Source organism: Lasioglossum baleicum, chromosome 10 (genome assembly GCF_051020765.1).
Source record: "Lasioglossum baleicum chromosome 10, iyLasBale1, whole genome shotgun sequence".
Classification (NCBI taxonomy): domain Eukaryota; kingdom Metazoa; phylum Arthropoda; class Insecta; order Hymenoptera; family Halictidae; genus Lasioglossum; species Lasioglossum baleicum.
In genome coordinates, this window is record NC_134938.1 from 16,141 (window position 1) to 38,627 (window position 22,487).

At 43.4% G+C, this 22,487-nt stretch overlaps 1 protein-coding gene across 2 annotated transcripts; it reads right to left on the reverse strand.

The window, feature by feature from the left end:
* Window positions 1-13,265: 13,265 nt before the first annotated feature.
* Sap-r (prosaposin) lies at window positions 13,266-21,882 on the reverse strand. 2 transcript variants are annotated; one of them, XM_076431485.1, is made up of 12 exons: window positions 21,613-21,882; window positions 19,877-19,982; window positions 18,759-19,122; window positions 18,315-18,620; window positions 17,825-18,013; window positions 17,622-17,741; window positions 16,274-16,471; window positions 15,844-15,978; window positions 15,606-15,770; window positions 15,298-15,517; window positions 14,639-14,953; window positions 13,266-13,708 (listed from the first exon to the last, which is right to left on the reverse strand). In XM_076431485.1, the coding sequence occupies exons 1-12, from the start codon at window positions 21,647-21,649 to the stop codon at window positions 13,386-13,388; spliced, it is 2,478 nt and encodes an 825-aa protein (XP_076287600.1). In that variant the 5' UTR covers window positions 21,650-21,882; the 3' UTR covers window positions 13,266-13,385. The 2 variants fall into 2 exon arrangements, with proteins under 2 accessions (XP_076287600.1, XP_076287599.1); XM_076431484.1 differs by having other exon boundaries at window positions 16,274-16,534; window positions 21,613-21,881.
* Window positions 21,883-22,487: the final 605 nt, after the last annotated feature.

The following is a 22,487-nucleotide window of genomic DNA, read 5'->3' on the forward strand; positions in this document are numbered from 1 at the left end:
GTAATTGAAAATAAAGCTTGCAATTACCTAGGAACTCCACTTCCACCGAGCGCTTGATGCACGCCCTTGCAACGGTGCAGGCCAGCTTGGGAGCGACATTGTTTTCCAGTTCGCTGATCAGAGCGTCGCCGTGTTCGTTGACCACTTTAGTGCACTCGCCGCGTGCGAAATGAGGAAGATGTGCGCAAGCTTCGCGCAGCGCGTTCTCGATATGGGGTCGCGATCTGTCCACACCCACTTTCTTCTCCACGTATTGCAGAGCCAACGTGCACGCGTGGCATAGAATGCCGCGTTGTGCGCCAACACTCTTCTTCTCGTCCGCTTGCAGTTCATCAGAGTTGGCATCGGCGTTTGCTGCAATGTAAAAGAACAAGACTAGATTAGTCTGCGCCCCCCACAACCTGACTCGACATCGTAATTGAAAATAAAGCTTGCAATTACCTAGGAACTCCACTTCCACCGAGCGCTTGATGCACGCCCTTGCAACGGTGCAAGCCAGCTTGGGAGCGACATTGTTTTCGAGTTCGCTGATCAGAGCGTCGCCGTGTTCGTTGACCACTTTAGTGCACTCGCCGCGTGCGAAATGAGGAAGATGTGCGCAAGCTTCGCGCAGCGCGTTCTCGATATGGGGTCGCGATCTGTCCACACCCACTTTCTTCTCCACGTATTGCAGAGCCAACGTGCACGCGTGGCATAGAATGCCGCGTTGTGCGCCAACACTCTTCTTCTCGTCCGCTTGCAGTTCATCAGAGTTGGCATCGGCGTTTGCTGCAATGTAAAAGAACAAGACTAGATTAGTCTGCGCCCCCCACAACCTGACTCGACATCGTAATTGAAAATAAAGCTTGCAATTACCTAGGAACTCCACTTCCACCGAGCGCTTGATGCACGCCCTTGCAACGGTGCAAGCCACCTTGGGAGCGACATTGTTTTCCAGTTCGCTGATCAGAGCGTCGCCGTGTTCGTTGACCACTTTAGTGCACTCGCCGCGTGCGAAATGAGGAAGATGTGCGCAAGCTTCGCGCAGCGCGTTCTCGATATGGGGTCGCGATCTGTCCACACCCACTTTCTTCTCCACGTATTGCAGAGCCAACGTGCACGCGTGGCATAGAATGCCTCGTTGTGCGCCAACACTCTTCTTCTCGTCCGCTTGCAGTTCATCAGAGTTGGCATCGGCGTTTGCTGCAATGTAAAAGAACAAGACTAGATTAGTCTGCGCCTCCCACAACCTGACTCGACATCGTAATTGAAAATAAAGCTTGCAATTACCTAGGAACTCCACTTCCACCGAGCGCTTGATGCACGCCCTTGCAACGGTGCAAGCCAGCTTGGGAGCGACATTGTTTTCCAGTTCGCTGATCAGAGCGTCGCCGTGTTCGTTGACCACTTTAGTGCACTCGCCGCGTGCGAAATGAGGAAGATGTGCGCAAGCTTCGCGCAGCGCGTTCTCGATATGGGGTCGCGATCTGTCCACACCCACTTTCTTCTCCACGTATTGCAGAGCCAACGTGCACGCGTGGCATAGAATGCCTCGTTGTGCGCCAACACTCTTCTTCTCGTCCGCTTGCAGTTCATCAGAGTCGGCATCGGCGTTTGCTGCAATGTAAAAGAACAAGACTAGATTAGTCTGCGCCTCCCACAACCTGACTCGACATCGTAATTGAAAATAAAGCTTGCAATTACCTAGGAACTCCACTTCCACCGAGCGCTTGATGCACGCCCTTGCAACGGTGCAGGCCAGCTTGGGAGCGACATTGTTTTCCAGTTCGCTGATCAGAGCGTCGCCGTGTTCGTTGACCACTTTAGTGCACTCGCCGCGTGCGAAATGAGGAAGATGTGCGCAAGCTTCGCGCAGCGCGTTCTCGATATGGGGTCGCGATCTGTCCACACCCACTTTCTTCTCCACGTATTGCAGAGCCAACGTGCACGCGTGGCATAGAATGCCGCGTTGTGCGCCAACACTCTTCTTCTCGTCCGCTTGCAGTTCATCAGAGTTGGCATCGGCGTTTGCTGCAATGTAAAAGAACAAGACTAGATTAGTCTGCGCCCCCCACAACCTGACTCGACATCGTAATTGAAAATAAAGCTTGCAATTACCTAGGAACTCCACTTCCACCGAGCGCTTGATGCACGCCCTTGCAACGGTGCAAGCCAGCTTGGGAGCGACATTGTTTTCCAGTTCGCTGATCAGAGCGTCGCCGTGTTCGTTGACCACTTTAGTGCACTCGCCGCGTGCGAAATGAGGAAGATGTGCGCAAGCTTCGCGCAGCGCGTTCTCGATATGGGGTCGCGATCTGTCCACACCCACTTTCTTCTCCACGTATTGCAGAGCCAACGTGCACGCGTGGCATAGAATGCCTCGTTGTGCGCCAACACTCTTCTTCTCGTCCGCTTGCAGTTCATCAGAGTTGGCATCGGCGTTTGCTGCAATGTAAAAGAACAAGACTAGATTAGTCTGCGCCCCCCACAACCTGACTCGACATCGTAATTGAAAATAAAGCTTGCAATTACCTAGGAACTCCACTTCCACCGAGCGCTTGATGCACGCCCTTGCAACGGTGCAGGCCAGCTTGGGAGCGACATTGTTTTCCAGTTCGCTGATCAGAGCGTCGCCGTGTTCGTTGACCACTTTAGTGCACTCGCCGCGTGCGAAATGAGGAAGATGTGCGCAAGCTTCGCGCAGCGCGTTCTCGATATGGGGTCGCGATCTGTCCACACCCACTTTCTTCTCCACGTATTGCAGAGCCAACGTGCACGCGTGGCATAGAATGCCGCGTTGTGCGCCAACACTCTTCTTCTCGTCCGCTTGCAGTTCATCAGAGTTGGCATCGGCGTTTGCTGCAATGTAAAAGAACAAGACTAGATTAGTCTGCGCCCCCCACAACCTGACTCGACATCGTAATTGAAAATAAAGCTTGCAATTACCTAGGAACTCCACTTCCACCGAGCGCTTGATGCACGCCCTTGCAACGGTGCAAGCCAGCTTGGGAGCGACATTGTTTTCCAGTTCGCTGATCAGAGCGTCGCCGTGTTCGTTGACCACTTTAGTGCACTCGCCGCGTGCGAAATGAGGAAGATGTGCGCAAGCTTCGCGCAGCGCGTTCTCGATATGGGGTCGCGATCTGTCCACACCCACTTTCTTCTCCACGTATTGCAGAGCCAACGTGCACGCGTGGCATAGAATGCCTCGTTGTGCGCCAACACTCTTCTTCTCGTCCGCTTGCAGTTCATCAGAGTTGGCATCGGCGTTTGCTGCAATGTAAAAGAACAAGACTAGATTAGTCTGCGCCTCCCACAACCTGACTCGACATCGTAATTGAAAATAAAGCTTGCAATTACCTAGGAACTCCACTTCCACCGAGCGCTTGATGCACGCCCTTGCAACGGTGCAAGCCAGCTTGGGAGCGACATTGTTTTCCAGTTCGCTGATCAGAGCGTCGCCGTGTTCGTTGACCACTTTAGTGCACTCGCCGCGTGCGAAATGAGGAAGATGTGCGCAAGCTTCGCGCAGCGCGTTCTCGATATGGGGTCGCGATCTGTCCACACCCACTTTCTTCTCCACGTATTGCAGAGCCAACGTGCACGCGTGGCATAGAATGCCGCGTTGTGCGCCAACACTCTTCTTCTCGTCCGCTTGCAGTTCATCAGAGTTGGCATCGGCGTTTGCTGCAATGTAAAAGAACAAGACTAGATTAGTCTGCGCCTCCCACAACCTGACTCGACATCGTAATTGAAAATAAAGCTTGCAATTACCTAGGAACTCCACTTCCACCGAGCGCTTGATGCACGCCCTTGCAACGGTGCAGGCCAGCTTGGGAGCGACATTGTTTTCCAGTTCGCTGATCAGAGCGTCGCCGTGTTCGTTGACCACTTTAGTGCACTCGCCGCGTGCGAAATGAGGAAGATGTGCGCAAGCTTCGCGCAGCGCGTTCTCGATATGGGGTCGCGATCTGTCCACACCCACTTTCTTCTCCACGTATTGCAGAGCCAACGTGCACGCGTGGCATAGAATGCCGCGTTGTGCGCCAACACTCTTCTTCTCGTCCGCTTGCAGTTCATCAGAGTTGGCATCGGCGTTTGCTGCAATGTAAAAGAACAAGACTAGATTAGTCTGCGCCCCCCACAACCTGACTCGACATCGTAATTGAAAATAAAGCTTGCAATTACCTAGGAACTCCACTTCCACCGAGCGCTTGATGCACGCCCTTGCAACGGTGCAAGCCAGCTTGGGAGCGACATTGTTTTCCAGTTCGCTGATCAGAGCGTCGCCGTGTTCGTTGACCACTTTAGTGCACTCGCCGCGTGCGAAATGAGGAAGATGTGCGCAAGCTTCGCGCAGCGCGTTCTCGATATGGGGTCGCGATCTGTCCACACCCACTTTCTTCTCCACGTATTGCAGAGCCAACGTGCACGCGTGGCATAGAATGCCTCGTTGTGCGCCAACACTCTTCTTCTCGTCCGCTTGCAGTTCATCAGAGTTGGCATCGGCGTTTGCTGCAATGTAAAAGAACAAGACTAGATTAGTCTGCGCCCCCCACAACCTGACTCGACATCGTAATTGAAAATAAAGCTTGCAATTACCTAGGAACTCCACTTCCACCGAGCGCTTGATGCACGCCCTTGCAACGGTGCAGGCCAGCTTGGGAGCGACATTGTTTTCCAGTTCGCTGATCAGAGCGTCGCCGTGTTCGTTGACCACTTTAGTGCACTCGCCGCGTGCGAAATGAGGAAGATGTGCGCAAGCTTCGCGCAGCGCGTTCTCGATATGGGGTCGCGATCTGTCCACACCCACTTTCTTCTCCACGTATTGCAGAGCCAACGTGCACGCGTGGCATAGAATGCCGCGTTGTGCGCCAACACTCTTCTTCTCGTCCGCTTGCAGTTCATCAGAGTTGGCATCGGCGTTTGCTGCAATGTAAAAGAACAAGACTAGATTAGTCTGCGCCCCCCACAACCTGACTCGACATCGTAATTGAAAATAAAGCTTGCAATTACCTAGGAACTCCACTTCCACCGAGCGCTTGATGCACGCCCTTGCAACGGTGCAGGCCAGCTTGGGAGCGACATTGTTTTCCAGTTCGCTGATCAGAGCGTCGCCGTGTTCGTTGACCACTTTAGTGCACTCGCCGCGTGCGAAATGAGGAAGATGTGCGCAAGCTTCGCGCAGCGCGTTCTCGATATGGGGTCGCGATCTGTCCACACCCACTTTCTTCTCCACGTATTGCAGAGCCAACGTGCACGCGTGGCATAGAATGCCGCGTTGTGCGCCAACACTCTTCTTCTCGTCCGCTTGCAGTTCATCAGAGTTGGCATCGGCGTTTGCTGCAATGTAAAAGAACAAGACTAGATTAGTCTGCGCCCCCCACAACCTGACTCGACATCGTAATTGAAAATAAAGCTTGCAATTACCTAGGAACTCCACTTCCACCGAGCGCTTGATGCACGCCCTTGCAACGGTGCAAGCCAGCTTGGGAGCGACATTGTTTTCCAGTTCGCTGATCAGAGCGTCGCCGTGTTCGTTGACCACTTTAGTGCACTCGCCGCGTGCGAAATGAGGAAGATGTGCGCAAGCTTCGCGCAGCGCGTTCTCGATATGGGGTCGCGATCTGTCCACACCCACTTTCTTCTCCACGTATTGCAGAGCCAACGTGCACGCGTGGCATAGAATGCCTCGTTGTGCGCCAACACTCTTCTTCTCGTCCGCTTGCAGTTCATCAGAGTTGGCATCGGCGTTTGCTGCAATGTAAAAGAACAAGACTAGATTAGTCTGCGCCCCCCACAACCTGACTCGACATCGTAATTGAAAATAAAGCTTGCAATTACCTAGGAACTCCACTTCCACCGAGCGCTTGATGCACGCCCTTGCAACGGTGCAAGCCAGCTTGGGAGCGACATTGTTTTCCAGTTCGCTGATCAGAGCGTCGCCGTGTTCGTTGACCACTTTAGTGCACTCGCCGCGTGCGAAATGAGGAAGATGTGCGCAAGCTTCGCGCAGCGCGTTCTCGATATGGGGTCGCGATCTGTCCACACCCACTTTCTTCTCCACGTATTGCAGAGCCAACGTGCACGCGTGGCATAGAATGCCTCGTTGTGCGCCAACACTCTTCTTCTCGTCCGCTTGCAGTTCATCAGAGTTGGCATCGGCGTTTGCTGCAATGTAAAAGAACAAGACTAGATTAGTCTGCGCCCCCCACAACCTGACTCGACATCGTAATTGAAAATAAAGCTTGCAATTACCTAGGAACTCCACTTCCACCGAGCGCTTGATGCACGCCCTTGCAACGGTGCAGGCCAGCTTGGGAGCGACATTGTTTTCCAGTTCGCTGATCAGAGCGTCGCCGTGTTCGTTGACCACTTTAGTGCACTCGCCGCGTGCGAAATGAGGAAGATGTGCGCAAGCTTCGCGCAGCGCGTTCTCGATATGGGGTCGCGATCTGTCCACACCCACTTTCTTCTCCACGTATTGCAGAGCCAACGTGCACGCGTAGCATAGAATGCCTCGTTGTGCGCCAACACTCTTCTTCTCGTCCGCTTGCAGTTCATCAGAGTTGGCATCGGCGTTTGCTGCAATGTAAAAGAACAAGACTAGATTAGTCTGCGCCCCCCACAACCTGACTCGACATCGTAAGAAAATAAAGCTTGCAATTACCTAGGAACTCCACTTCCACCGAGCGCTTGATGCACGCCCTTGCAACGGTGCAAGCCAGCTTGGGAGCGACATTGTTTTCCAGTTCGCTGATCAGAGCGTCGCCGTGTTCGTTGACCACTTTAGTGCACTCGCCGCGTGCGAAATGAGGAAGATGTGCGCAAGCTTCGCGCAGCGCGTTCTCGATATGGGGTCGCGATCTGTCCACACCCACTTTCTTCTCCACGTATTGCAGAGCCAACGTGCACGCGTGGCATAGAATGCCTCGTTGTGCGCCAACACTCTTCTTCTCGTCCGCTTGCAGTTCATCAGAGTTGGCATCGGCGTTTGCTGCAATGTAAAAGAACAAGACTAGATTAGTCTGCGCCCCCCACAACCTGACTCGACATCGTAATTGAAAATAAAGCTTGCAATTACCTAGGAACTCCACTTCCACCGAGCGCTTGATGCACGCCCTTGCAACGGTGCAAGCCAGCTTGGGAGCGACATTGTTTTCCAGTTCGCTGATCAGAGCGTCGCCGTGTTCGTTGACCACTTTAGTGCACTCGCCGCGTGCGAAATGAGGAAGATGTGCGCAAGCTTCGCGCAGCGCGTTCTCGATATGGGGTCGCGATCTGTCCACACCCACTTTCTTCTCCACGTATTGCAGAGCCAACGTGCACGCGTGGCATAGAATGCCTCGTTGTGCGCCAACACTCTTCTTCTCGTCCGCTTGCAGTTCATCAGAGTTGGCATCGGCGTTTGCTGCAATGTAAAAGAACAAGACTAGATTAGTCTGCGCCTCCCACAACCTGACTCGACATCGTAATTGAAAATAAAGCTTGCAATTACCTAGGAACTCCACTTCCACCGAGCGCTTGATGCACGCCCTTGCAACGGTGCAGGCCAGCTTGGGAGCGACATTGTTTTCCAGTTCGCTGATCAGAGCGTCGCCGTGTTCGTTGACCACTTTAGTGCACTCGCCGCGTGCGAAATGAGGAAGATGTGCGCAAGCTTCGCGCAGCGCGTTCTCGATATGGGGTCGCGATCTGTCCACACCCACTTTCTTCTCCACGTATTGCAGAGCCAACGTGCACGCGTGGCATAGAATGCCTCGTTGTGCGCCAACACTCTTCTTCTCGTCCGCTTGCAGTTCATCAGAGTTGGCATCGGCGTTTGCTGCAATGTAAAAGAACAAGACTAGATTAGTCTGCGCCCCCCACAACCTGACTCGACATCGTAATTGAAAATAAAGCTTGCAATTACCTAGGAACTCCACTTCCACCGAGCGCTTGATGCACGCCCTTGCAACGGTGCAAGCCAGCTTGGGAGCGACATTGTTTTCCAGTTCGCTGATCAGAGCGTCGCCGTGTTCGTTGACCACTTTAGTGCACTCGCCGCGTGCGAAATGAGGAAGATGTGCGCAAGCTTCGCGCAGCGCGTTCTCGATATGGGGTCGCGATCTGTCCACACCCACTTTCTTCTCCACGTATTGCAGAGCCAACGTGCACGCGTGGCATAGAATGCCTCGTTGTGCGCCAACACTCTTCTTCTCGTCCGCTTGCAGTTCATCAGAGTTGGCATCGGCGTTTGCTGCAATGTAAAAGAACAAGACTAGATTAGTCTGCGCCTCCCACAACCTGACTCGACATCGTAATTGAAAATAAAGCTTGCAATTACCTAGGAACTCCACTTCCACCGAGCGCTTGATGCACGCCCTTGCAACGGTGCAGGCCAGCTTGGGAGCGACATTGTTTTCCAGTTCGCTGATCAGAGCGTCGCCGTGTTCGTTGACCACTTTAGTGCACTCGCCGCGTGCGAAATGAGGAAGATGTGCGCAAGCTTCGCGCAGCGCGTTCTCGATATGGGGTCGCGATCTGTCCACACCCACTTTCTTCTCCACGTATTGCAGAGCCAACGTGCACGCGTGGCATAGAATGCCTCGTTGTGCGCCAACACTCTTCTTCTCGTCCGCTTGCAGTTCATCAGAGTTGGCATCGGCGTTTGCTGCAATGTAAAAGAACAAGACTAGATTAGTCTGCGCCCCCCACAACCTGACTCGACATCGTAATTGAAAATAAAGCTTGCAATTACCTAGGAACTCCACTTCCACCGAGCGCTTGATGCACGCCCTTGCAACGGTGCAGGCCAGCTTGGGAGCGACATTGTTTTCCAGTTCGCTGATCAGAGCGTCGCCGTGTTCGTTGACCACTTTAGTGCACTCGCCGCGTGCGAAATGAGGAAGATGTGCGCAAGCTTCGCGCAGCGCGTTCTCGATATGGGGTCGCGATCTGTCCACACCCACTTTCTTCTCCACGTATTGCAGAGCCAACGTGCACGCGTGGCATAGAATGCCGCGTTGTGCGCCAACACTCTTCTTCTCGTCCGCTTGCAGTTCATCAGAGTTGGCATCGGCGTTTGCTGCAATGTAAAAGAACAAGACTAGATTAGTCTGCGCCCCCCACAACCTGACTCGACATCGTAATTGAAAATAAAGCTTGCAATTACCTAGGAACTCCACTTCCACCGAGCGCTTGATGCACGCCCTTGCAACGGTGCAAGCCAGCTTGGGAGCGACATTGTTTTCCAGTTCGCTGATCAGAGCGTCGCCGTGTTCGTTGACCACTTTAGTGCACTCGCCGCGTGCGAAATGAGGAAGATGTGCGCAAGCTTCGCGCAGCGCGTTCTCGATATGGGGTCGCGATCTGTCCACACCCACTTTCTTCTCCACGTATTGCAGAGCCAACGTGCACGCGTGGCATAGAATGCCTCGTTGTGCGCCAACACTCTTCTTCTCGTCCGCTTGCAGTTCATCAGAGTTGGCATCGGCGTTTGCTGCAATGTAAAAGAACAAGACTAGATTAGTCTGCGCCCCCCACAACCTGACTCGACATCGTAATTGAAAATAAAGCTTGCAATTACCTAGGAACTCCACTTCCACCGAGCGCTTGATGCACGCCCTTGCAACGGTGCAAGCCAGCTTGGGAGCGACATTGTTTTCCAGTTCGCTGATCAGAGCGTCGCCGTGTTCGTTGACCACTTTAGTGCACTCGCCGCGTGCGAAATGAGGAAGATGTGCGCAAGCTTCGCGCAGCGCGTTCTCGATATGGGGTCGCGATCTGTCCACACCCACTTTCTTCTCCACGTATTGCAGAGCCAACGTGCACGCGTGGCATAGAATGCCTCGTTGTGCGCCAACACTCTTCTTCTCGTCCGCTTGCAGTTCATCAGAGTTGGCATCGGCGTTTGCTGCAATGTAAAAGAACAAGACTAGATTAGTCTGCGCCCCCCACAACCTGACTCGACATCGTAATTGAAAATAAAGCTTGCAATTACCTAGGAACTCCACTTCCACCGAGCGCTTGATGCACGCCCTTGCAACGGTGCAAGCCAGCTTGGGAGCGACATTGTTTTCCAGTTCGCTGATCAGAGCGTCGCCGTGTTCGTTGACCACTTTAGTGCACTCGCCGCGTGCGAAATGAGGAAGATGTGCGCAAGCTTCGCGCAGCGCGTTCTCGATATGGGGTCGCGATCTGTCCACACCCACTTTCTTCTCCACGTATTGCAGAGCCAACGTGCACGCGTGGCATAGAATGCCTCGTTGTGCGCCAACACTCTTCTTCTCGTCCGCTTGCAGTTCATCAGAGTTGGCATCGGCGTTTGCTGCAATGTAAAAGAACAAGACTAGATTAGTCTGCGCCCCCCACAACCTGACTCGACATCGTAATTGAAAATAAAGCTTGCAATTACCTAGGAACTCCACTTCCACCGAGCGCTTGATGCACGCCCTTGCAACGGTGCAGGCCAGCTTGGGAGCGACATTGTTTTCCAGTTCGCTGATCAGAGCGTCGCCGTGTTCGTTGACCACTTTAGTGCACTCGCCGCGTGCGAAATGAGGAAGATGTGCGCAAGCTTCGCGCAGCGCGTTCTCGATATGGGGTCGCGATCTGTCCACACCCACTTTCTTCTCCACGTATTGCAGAGCCAACGTGCACGCGTGGCATAGAATGCCGCGTTGTGCGCCAACACTCTTCTTCTTGTGCGCTTGCCATTCATCATAGTTGTCTGAAATGGCATAGGCAGTCTCAGCGTTAGCTGAAATTTGAGAAATCATTACTACATATATTACAGAATATATAATACACTGAATGAGTTAGTTTCAGGTACACTGGTATATATCTATAAAATTTTAATAAAGATGTATGCATGTAAGTGATGTTTCTGAATACCTTTTAATACAACCTTCTGTGCAGCTGATTTGCTACAAGCATTTACGTAGGAACAAACTAATTTGGGATTAATTCGCTTCAAGAGAGCATCAATTACTGAGTCACCATGTGTATCAACAAACTGTTTGCATTCTTTTGAAATGGAATTTGGTAGATGTTTGCATACACTGCGCACTCCATTTTCAATTTTAATTTTAGATTTATCGTTACCAACGACTTTAACAATTTGTTTTATTGCTACTGTACATGCTTCGCATGCAAGTCCCTGTGATTCTACAGCACTTCTACTTTTGTTGTCTTCTGAATCGTTAACGTTGGTAGAAATTTCAAATGGTTTTTCATTATTTTCTGAAATGAAAGAGGAACAATGTCAAAACTTTATATGAACTTGCTAGAAATTGTATACAATTCTTAGAACTAACATAGTTCTAAATAGTTTTAGTACAAAAGTATCTGATAGTAAATACATATACAGAATTTTTTAGAACAGATGGGAGAAAATTTAAGGCATGTTTGATATATATATAGAATATAGATAATTCTTCAGAACAATATACAATAAATCTACAGTCGAGAGTAAAAGTGTAAAAGCTATACATATATGTGTCTTTGGGTTCATTTTTAAATTGTTATTAATTATATATAGCTGACCAATAGCAGAGCGTTCGGTCAAAGGGGCCGTGCTTGCTATTGGCAGAATAGATTAGATTTCTGTATTAGTAACTTGGAAACGAAGCTGATTATTATGTATTTTTTCTAATACTGGCCTGAAAATGAGGCTTTAAATTTTCTTCCACTTGTTAAATATAATGTTGTTGTATCGAAAGCGAATAAAGTACTATTGTACACATTGATGCAATTGAACTGACGCGACGGAACGACATGCAAAAGGCTCTATATATATTATATATATATTATACACCTGTCCATAATTTGATTCGTTGACATTATAATTTCGACCAATAGCAAAATGATGTGTTTCTAATCCAATAACCATTCGGAACTGAAATTTCCTAACCTATCCATTGTCATCCGAGCGTAAATATTTAAATACCACGGTGCCCTTGTTCTGGCATTAAACCGTGGACCGTGGATGGTTAAATATTCAATGAAATTGTTATTCAAGGGCTAAAACAATTGGTGGGTGTATACTGGAGAATCCTCTGTGTATGTATTGTACAATAAAGATAATTTATTCATGCAATATGAAAAATATTGGATATTCATTACAGCAGCAAATGATTCGTGCCGCTTTTCCCATAAGACGCAATGTTAATTCCGGTACGAATTATTTGCGCTTCGTATACGTACTCACAGTGCCATCTGGGGGCAAAACGCTTACACTGTTAGCCAAATGTTACCGACAGAGCAAGTCAGGCCGGGAACAGCGCCATCTAACGGTAGACTGGGTCGCGATGCATCGGTGAGAATGCGAATTATCACGAAACTATATCGATTATTACTAAATGTTACATTCTCCGCCATATTTCAGACGATGTTTTGGCATTATTGTGGCACTATTTAGAACTTTTAGCGATGTGGTATATTAGATCACTGTAACCATCACGTTATCCCCGCGCCCGTTGCGCCCTGTTACCGGGCTCGCTGAATAGCACAGGGGCTGGCAGTCTTTAATAGTATCTCGTCGGTGGAATAGCGAATACCAAATATTATATGTTATGATAAGTTATATGTTAAGTTAGGATAGGTGTTACTATGTATCTGTATAATTCCAGCTTATGGGCCAAGTTAGACCTAAAGCTTAAATAAAAAAAAAAAAAAAAATAATAAATAATAACCAATTAATTTCTGACAGAATTTACCGAAAATTGTTACGGTTAGAAATTATTTACAGATATTTATGCAAGTTCCAGCGACAATCAGAATTGATTGTGCCACCTACTTTCTGGGCTCATTTCATACGGCTCCTAATCAGTATTACCAGACAGAGGTAATCGAAAAGGAATCGGGAGTCCGTAGCCCGTGGCACCGACTGGTAAATACACATGAATATACATATATAAAAAAATATAGTTTTCAATTACCTTCCAACTCCAAGTTCGCTGCACGTACATTACATACATCTACGACAGTACAAATTGTTTTAGGACTAACATTATTTGTAAAAGCGTTAATGACAGAATCGCCGTGTGTATTGGCAAAGCGAGTACACTCCTTAGACACAAAAGTTGGAAGATGATTGCATGCTTCGCGCAACGCGTTTTCAATTTTATTTTTTGACTTCTCACTACCAACTTTCTTTTCAACATAATCTACAGCCAATTGGCATGCGTCGCATGTAACACTCTTTTTGACTGTGATGCTTCTCTTTTCATACTCTTTCCGTGCGTCAGAGTTGTTTGAAACTACATGTGGTGTTTCGCTATCTACTGAAATACAAGCAGGACAAATTCTTTCCTTAATTATACATATGTATATTTTTTAAAAGTAGTACAATTCTTATAATAAATGTAAACTGAACTCGATTATATGTACATATATAGATATATGTGTATATACAGATTATGCATCTAAATACCCTCTAATTCGTCTTCATCTGCCAATCCGCAACCAGGTACGACGGTACAATCTATCTCAGGACTAACATCTTTTATGAAAGCATCGATTACAGCGTCACCATATTTATCGACAAAGTGCCTACATTCCTTAAAAGCAGATTTTGGAAGATGGTTACACGCGCTGCGCACAGTATTTTGAATTTTGTTTTTTGCTCTGTCATTGGGAATTTGGCATACTGTACACGTGAGACCCTTTCTCAATTTAGCACTCTTCTTTTCATGCTCTGCCCACTCTTCGTTGTCTGATTGAACTGCATCTCGTGTTTCACTGTTTACTGAAATACAAGCAGGTCAAATTGTTCCCTTATACATAGAAAATAATGTTAAAAGTAGTGTAATTCTTCTAATCAATTTAAACTGAACCCGATTATATGTACAGTAATCGCGCGATTTTTGTCGGGAATCGTCTACGTGATTCAAGTCGAGTGCCTACTCACTCCACTGCCGGCCAACGGGCCAACGCTGCGCCGCGCCGCAGGGCGGTGATGATTGATCTCGGCTCGGGTATATCGGTGTGAACACCACACATTGACTCGAGTGAATCGAATTTTCAAACTTGTTAATTTTCATTATTTTTTTATGGGACTTTGACTAACTTATTTCTGACATTTCTCTGATTAAGATTAAAATGACACCAAACACGATATGATTTCAACTGTATATAGTGGTTTAATCGACGGTGAAAGTTTCGAAGGCAACGAAGAACAGCGACAACGCGGGCCTTTGAACTGCGCCGGGGCGACGGCGACGGCAACGGCAACGGCGACGGCGACTGTCCGCGTCTCTTCCTTTTCCATATGCTGTTCTTCGTTGCGTTTGAAATTTTCATCGTCGATTAAACCACTACATACAGTTTAAATTATATCGTGTTTGGCGTCATTTTAATTAGAAAAATGCCAGAAATAAGTTTGTCAAAGTCCGATAAAAAAATATGTAATGAAAAATTAAGTACTTTTAACTGGCATTACATTGTGAGAACACGCGGGCCTTTAAACTGTGCCGGCGACGGCGACACGCTTCGGCCACGCGATCCTATTTCATTCTGTCCTTCTCAGCGCGGTCGACGCAGTCATAAAACAATAATTTCTCTGCGCAATATTTGACGGTGCAGCACACAGGCTGTTTGAGAAAAATCGCGCGATTACTGTAGAAACATCGATATATGTATGTGTAAATATACGTATACAGATTATGCATCTAAATACCCTCCAATTCATCTTCATCTGCCAATCCACAACCAGGCACGAGGGTACAATCTATCTCAGGACTAATATCTTTTATAAATGTATCGATTACAGCACCGCTGGATTTATCGATAAAATCTCTACATTCCTTGGAAGCAGATTTTGGAAGATGGTTGCACGCGCTGCGCACAGCATTTCCAATTTTGTTTTTCGATCTATCATTGGCAATTTTGCAAACTGTACATGTAAGACCCTTTTTCACTTTAGCGCTTCTCTTTTCATGCTCTCCCCACTCTTCACTGTCGGATTGAACTGCATCTGGTATTTCATTAGTTACTGAAATGCAGAAAAGTTTTCTTTTACTTTTGACTCTAGGTATTCATATTGTACATTACGTTTTTCTTCCTAGATTGGGGATTTTAGAACTGTTATAAATAGACTGCGGATCTTTATGCAATATAAGAATATTCTGCATTGATTGTGGAAAGCAGGAATAAACTAAAATTGATTTAATCCCTTCATTAAGGGACTTTGTTAACGTTTCATAGTTGACCCAACTAATTTCTTCGTAAATGCATAAAGTTTCGCAGTCTAGTTATAAATATGTAATTGTAATTGTAATTGTAAATCTAATGTAATGCACATGTCATATGTTATAAATGTATACTTGATATACGTACAGATTTCGCCATTTTTATCCGTAACGAATATGTTTCTGTGATGGGAACTCTTAGGAGCTTTGCACAATTTAATGAAAGTGCATACTTCGATTGGTGTTAAATCTGCGAGTAAGAGTTCCACAAGTTCTTTACTATATCCCTCCACCAAATCAGTACATTCTTGGGAGAGACTTTCAGGTAAATGATTGCACAGTTTATCTAACGCCGCTTCTATGTTCGCCTGCATTCAGATAAAGATAAAGATAAAATATTATCATAGTATGTAATACTCCACTCGATAAAATTGCAGATACAAACATAGTACTAACCTCGGTCCTATTATTTTTAATAACGTTATATATTTGTGTCATAGCAAGTAAACACAGCGGGCAACTAGGTCTATCGGTTTTTTCTGTGAGCGTATATTTCGCCGGAATACTTGACCATAATTTCATAAATTTTTTAGTGGGACATAAACGTAAAATTCCGCACATCTGGAAGTTATTTTTTTCTAGAATTTCTACGCTTATTAAAATAATTATTATATAACAAGTAATATATACTAACATGGGCTGGATCAATTTCTTGAACTAGTAAAGCAACAACAGCATCTCCATAGGTCTCTACAAATTCTGAACATTCGCTTCTTATGCCGCCTGGTAATCGTTTACATACGTTCTTTACTGCTTCTTTTACCTTCTCCTGCAATTATATAAATAACGATTATTTACTCCAACGTAAAATTACATCATGAAAAGGGTTCAACACTCGTATGCTTCTCAAATGAAAATTGTTTTTAAATACTGCAAAACGTTTGATTTCTCTCTGTGACTGTGTTGTAGTTTGTATTGATGTACCTACTTGCTTACTTGCTTATATTAATATAAGCTTATAATTAACATTCATGAAATATCATGAGACGATTTTTATGTAGGTATTTTTAACAGGTAGGGTAAGGGTAAGGGTAAGGGGGCTATAATATTTAATTAATTCTTACCTCTGTAACAGGATTTGTTAAGGTGTTTTGAATGTAGTGCATTACGTATTCACAAATGGCGCACGATGCTGTTCCTTTAACTACCGGACCATCTGACAAAGGAAACGGGAACATCCTTTCAATACCCAATTGCATTCCTTCGATTTCTGATTTGCTTAATGGTTCAGATTTTTCAGGTTCCATATTTTTATTTGAATTCTGGAAAATACGAACCCCTATTTCTTCTACATTTCGAGGTAACAGAGGCCAGATTGGTTTATTCTGTAGGACATTTAATTTAAAATAAATCTCATGTTGTATGCAATTCTTCCATATTTTATGCACATTTTACAATGTAAGTACGCTTCGTGAGAAGTGATTGTTTCTTAAAAACGTATAGAGCATTACACAAATGTTTTCCCAGGTGTAGCTCGGACCCTCTTTCATATTTCAGATTTTAGGGTAAAGGTGCCCGTGCCAGTTACCGTGCCCCATCCGGTTATCGGACACAAAACAAACTTTTTAGAAATTAATAAAAATAACATCAAGTATTTGTAAAAATAAAATTGATGTTTCCCCTTTGTATAAATCTTCATATAAATCAAAAGTATTAGAATAATTTTCGTTTAAAATCTCCCCGAGACAATACAATTTTTCGTTTCATTGTCAGATTATAGAAAATGCTAAGAAACTGTGATACACCAGCAGATCAATGGTCGGCAAACTGCGGCTCTTCCACGGCCACGAGTAACGTGTTTAAAATTAATTACTACAATTTTCAATCAGTCAGTGTGTTGTATCTAAATTCAAATAGTCATGTCAAATATTCAATAGTTATATCTAACTGTGTAAGTTCAAATTCAATTCTAGTTTGATTTGGTGCACTTATGTAGTTTTAGCCGACTTCTAAAAACGGTTCTCGTAAAGAAATTTGGCTCTCGGAACAAGTCTAAATCGTTATACTGCTGATAGTTTACTCTTTTGACTAATAGGTTTGTCGACTGCTGCAGATCAGAGGAGCAGATAAAATAATGATTTTATTGTGTTCCGGCATAAAAAAGAATCAATTAATTAATTTTTTATCAGAAATTTCTTGTGTCCAGTAAATAGTAAATAGTAAAACTTCGGATTAAAACTTTGTTAATATTCCTTTTGCTTTTTAACGAAATCGTCCAGAAAAATTTGACAATACAAGAAAAAAAGGTGGATAATCAATCGTTTATCAGAAATAATGCAAAATAAATTACAGAATGCCTTGAAATTAATAAAAAAAAAAACTTCCAAGTCGTCACTAAATATCCGGTAACTGGTACCTTTACTCTATACCCTATGTATTCATAAAAAGAATTATTTATTTAAATTAATTTACCTGTGCTGTTCTTCCTTCAGCAGGACACATTCCAGACATTTGACATACGTATTTACTGTTAAGCTCTCTTGTGAGATATTCATAAATTACTGGGTAATATTCGTCGACAATGCCGGTACACTATAATTCCGAATGTACCATTAATAAACAAGTCCATAAAAAGGAATACAATACAAAAAGAGTAAAGACAAGACAATACTTACTTCATTTGCAAACGATTTTGTTTGTTTACACAGTCCATCTAATACTTGGTGGAATTCCGATTCTGTAGTATTAGCTACTAGAAGATCTCTTAAATGTTGCACAAGTTGTTCGCACAATTTGCATGGTAGATCATCGCTTACATCAACCATACCAACGCTTGAGAGTGGCCTAATTTCAACATTTGGATTCTAAAATGAATAATGTATGATTAAATTGTCTAGAAATTCCTAACATCATAACATCAAGAGCAGACTCCGGATTTTTATGCAAAAAAGAAATTAAATTGTCCGCATTTACAGGGGACAGTTTTAGGGTTTTAGCCGTTTTAGGGGTATGTTTGTATATGTATGCTTTCTTTCTTCCTAGTAGTATTCTTATTGTTAGTAGGCGAAAATTTAATAAATCAAATCAATTTCAAATTGCAATAACTGATTCTTGTGATAAATGCATAAAATCCGCAGACTAGTTACGAGTTTTATTCAAACTTACTGCATCGGAATTTTCGTGTTTGTGAAATTGTGCAGTACACTGGCCAGATAAATGACAAATGTTCTTAGAATTAAAGTTTTCTTGCAAATGAGCAAATAGAGTATCGAAATAAGTTAAAATAGTTGCTGAACAAGCATCTGTGAAAGTACTGAGCTCTGCACACAAATTAAGCGCGTTTTGTAACACTCGATCGCGAGGAGAATTGTTCAATCTATATTCCATATGTGCCGCAACTGTCAGACATTTTGTGCAGTCGTCAGGTTCGATTTCATCTTTTTCCAGAGAATGAGATCTTACATCGACGATCTAAATTATAACAGATATAGAAAATAAACAATATTCTTTGTTTAAATATTCAAAGCAATAAGATTAACGATTTTATGGAATATTCAATGGAATATTCAATGGAATATACAAAACATTTATACAAAACTTTCGATTCACCTTGCTTGCTGGTTGGCTGTATTCTTCTAATAATCGATCGATACGAGCGGAATTACAAAGTCCAGCTACCGAACAAACAACAGATGGATTCATCTGTGATGCCAATGTTTCGATCAAATCAGGAATAAATTGATCAACAAGCGTTATGCACTCCTTCACAATTGGTTTAACGTGAATCAGTTTGCAGCTTCCTTCGAACACAGCTTTCAAATCATTCTGAGTTTGATTGCTTTCCAGCTGATCACGAGCCTGTTGAACCATGTCCTTACAAACTGTACAGACATCGTCATTATCTTCTGGTACTTTCATATTATTCCATTTTAGTTGTATGCAATGACTGGTTGCATTACATCCTGCTGCAGTTCTGTATTCATATCAAATAAAACATTTTAATATCACGATTTAATGCGCAAACCCGTTCCAAACCGATATTTTCAGGTCCACGCACACTTCTAATTCTAAATAATATAAAAATATGTAATCATACAATAATAGCTTCCGATAGAGGAATATTTATTTAAATTTCAAATTATATATTAATATAATCGTTACATTTTATATCGAAAATAATATACTCCCATTTATTTATAAAAGCAAGTCTTGTCTTATTTTTGTTGTGGTTTTTAGAGTTTAGACTTTTATACCATATATGTACATGTAATTAGACTGTGGATCTTTATGCAATTATCTTTGGAAGCTCTGGAAAATTTTCAAAAAATGCTACCATATAAAATATCACAGAATTTAGTAGAATTTCAAATGATTTCAGATCTAAAACAGCTACATACTACTATGGAAAATAAGGTTTTAATTGATTCGAGCTTCTCTCTCTTAAAATTCGTCTAGAAAAATTGCAAATTGCATATTGCAAATTGCATAAACACATCCGCAGTCTGCATATCTACATACATATAATACATAGTAATACATACATAGTAATGTAATATTTTTCACTGCATTATATAGTATAATTATTAGTAAAATCAATCGACGTCATACATTATAAGCAGAAAGATCAATTTGTTTGGAATTTTGACTTACAATTAAACCACCTTTATAATCACTAGCACATATATGTATTAATCAACTAATCTCATCTAATACACGATTGAACTTACTTAATATTTTCACACCAGTAGGAAGGACCCCATGTGCATTCTTCTCTACCTAGAACGTGATGATTTGTAGGTACGTCTGCGTTGATTACGATTCTAGCTGTACACACTGAAAAAATATAAAACACAATGATTCATAATACATCACAGTATTTGAATAATTTACCTACAAAGTAATCTTTAACTAAATATCAGTATAACTAAATAGACTGCGGATTTTGATTTTATGCGTTTATCACAAAAATGGACACATACAATTAAAAAAAAAATTAAGGATGTCAATGTATTAGTTTCAGGATCCTTTGATAGGATAATTAAAAGAAGAATACAATTTTTCTGTGTTCTGATATATCAATCAATGCGGACATTTTTTATTTTGCATAAAGATCTGCAGTCTACTTATAACCATATTGATACAATGTATAACCAAATATATGTTTAATGCAATCTTTTAAATTTTAAAATATTTGCAAAATTTTGTAAGCGATAACATATTGCTTATATGTACATAATGCCTTATGAAATTTGATTTTTTGATATTTCTACTAAAAATTTCTATAGAGTAGAACCATCTATCCTCGAATGAATGGAAAGAAATTGAGACGAAAATGTTTAAATAAAGAAATTCTTAAACAATAGAATAATTTCTGTTCCAACACACTAAACATTCATTCAACAAGATTTAAATAAAAATCGTAAAGATAGATATTTTGTTTATGTATCTATGGATTTCATATATCTCCTTAGCTGCTAAATTACAATAGAATTGATATGGTTCAAATGTGTATCTGTTTCCAAGAAACACACAATCTTTTGTCCATATTAGAGTACTCGGATATCAAGGACTATGTAATTTTATGTTGGAAACTCTTTATATGTACAATGTACATTATACATGTAACAGTTATCGATGGCGGTACTATCAATTTCATTCTTACAAACATTTCTGTGTGTATTTAGGTTCTTTAGTAGTTTCTAATGGTTCCAACCACAACTGCATTCGTAATTCAACAATTTCAAGCAAACATAGTTGCAAAATATAGAAGAAATCTTTTCTTTATTGCGAGTGACTCTATGTATATGGCTACCAATGTTTTTCTAATACTTTAAGTATGTACATCATTGTATATATGAAAAGTTCAAGTATATGCAGCCAATCGATTCATTTAAAAATATTCACAAGATTACTTGGCAAATATGTTTTCAGATAAGAAATGTATAGAATAGATTATAGATCATTTCTGGAATTAAAAAAATGTATATTATACAATATACATATACATATATACATGTTAGTATATAATACAAAATTACAATAGAAGTAACACACAAATGCAGATTTGCTTAGCAATGCTCATGCTGATCACAGGATTTTCCATGGTAATCGTTAAGCACTGACTCATCTTATATCTGATTAAGTAAGTCTCATCCTTTCTGAGGAATAGTGGTATTATTGTTAGCTGCTTAACATAGGAACTGCTATTTATATATGTAGTATTTACAGATAAGTGTGAAGGGTATAATGATACGTCATATTTGAGAGAAATAATCTGTAGCAATGTTATGGTTCCAAGGTACAATAACATTATTGCGTACGATCGATAAGATTGCAGTAAATGTGGCGCACAAAACACCGTTCGAGATGTATGGAAATGAAGGAAACAAGCTAACAATAAAGAACTAACTACGCCGTAGACAAAGAAAGACTAATTTGAATGTTGAATAATTGGGATACTCACCAGCTAAAACCGCGCAGAACGGGATTAGTACCTTCATTTTCCTTGCTTCGTTTCCGAAGCGATGGATATTCGAAAGGTTTCTTTGTTACCGAGTTGTGCACGATGACGTGCCAGTTGCCCGTGTAAGTAGAAGGAACGTCCAGTAAGATAATATTTGAACAAGTATCGAGACAAATTATCAAACAGCGCTTCAGGAAAACACTACTGTCAAACGACCGTTCTTAGCGCTTATACGTATTCTTCTACCGATACATTCTGTCTCTCTTCATCTCTTTCGATTTTCCTCGACGACCAATAGGAATTTCGCGATGGCCGTCACGTGACGCGCAACTGTTCTCCTACCCACTATGCGTACATGGAAATTGATAATGTAGCGTTTGATGTATATCGCGCATTCTTCAAATATGATGCATCTTGATTGGATGGAACCGCAATTACATTGCTTCCCTTTTTCTTATTCGAAATATATGTACGAAGGAATTATCAATTCGTTGTCATAAAATAATTCAAATACTCGGCAGCGTCATCTGTTGGCACTAACAACGAAGCAAAATACAAATATCATCTGTACGAGGCTTCGTAAATTTTTTGTTTTTGGGGTAGATTCGTTTCTATATAGATAGAATATCAGGATTGTGCGAGAACCCGAAATCTCGGGAAACCCGACGCTCGGGTCGGGTCGGGAATTTTCGGGCGAGAACTGTCAGGCTCCCGAACGTATGATACGCTTCGGGTTCTCGAAAGTATCCGGCTACCTATGTCCTTTTCGGGTTCCCGAAAGTATCCTGCTTCCTCTGTCTGTTCGGGACCCCGAAGCTATCCGACTACATCATACGAACGTATCGAGATTATCAACAAAAAGAGACGGTAGACGG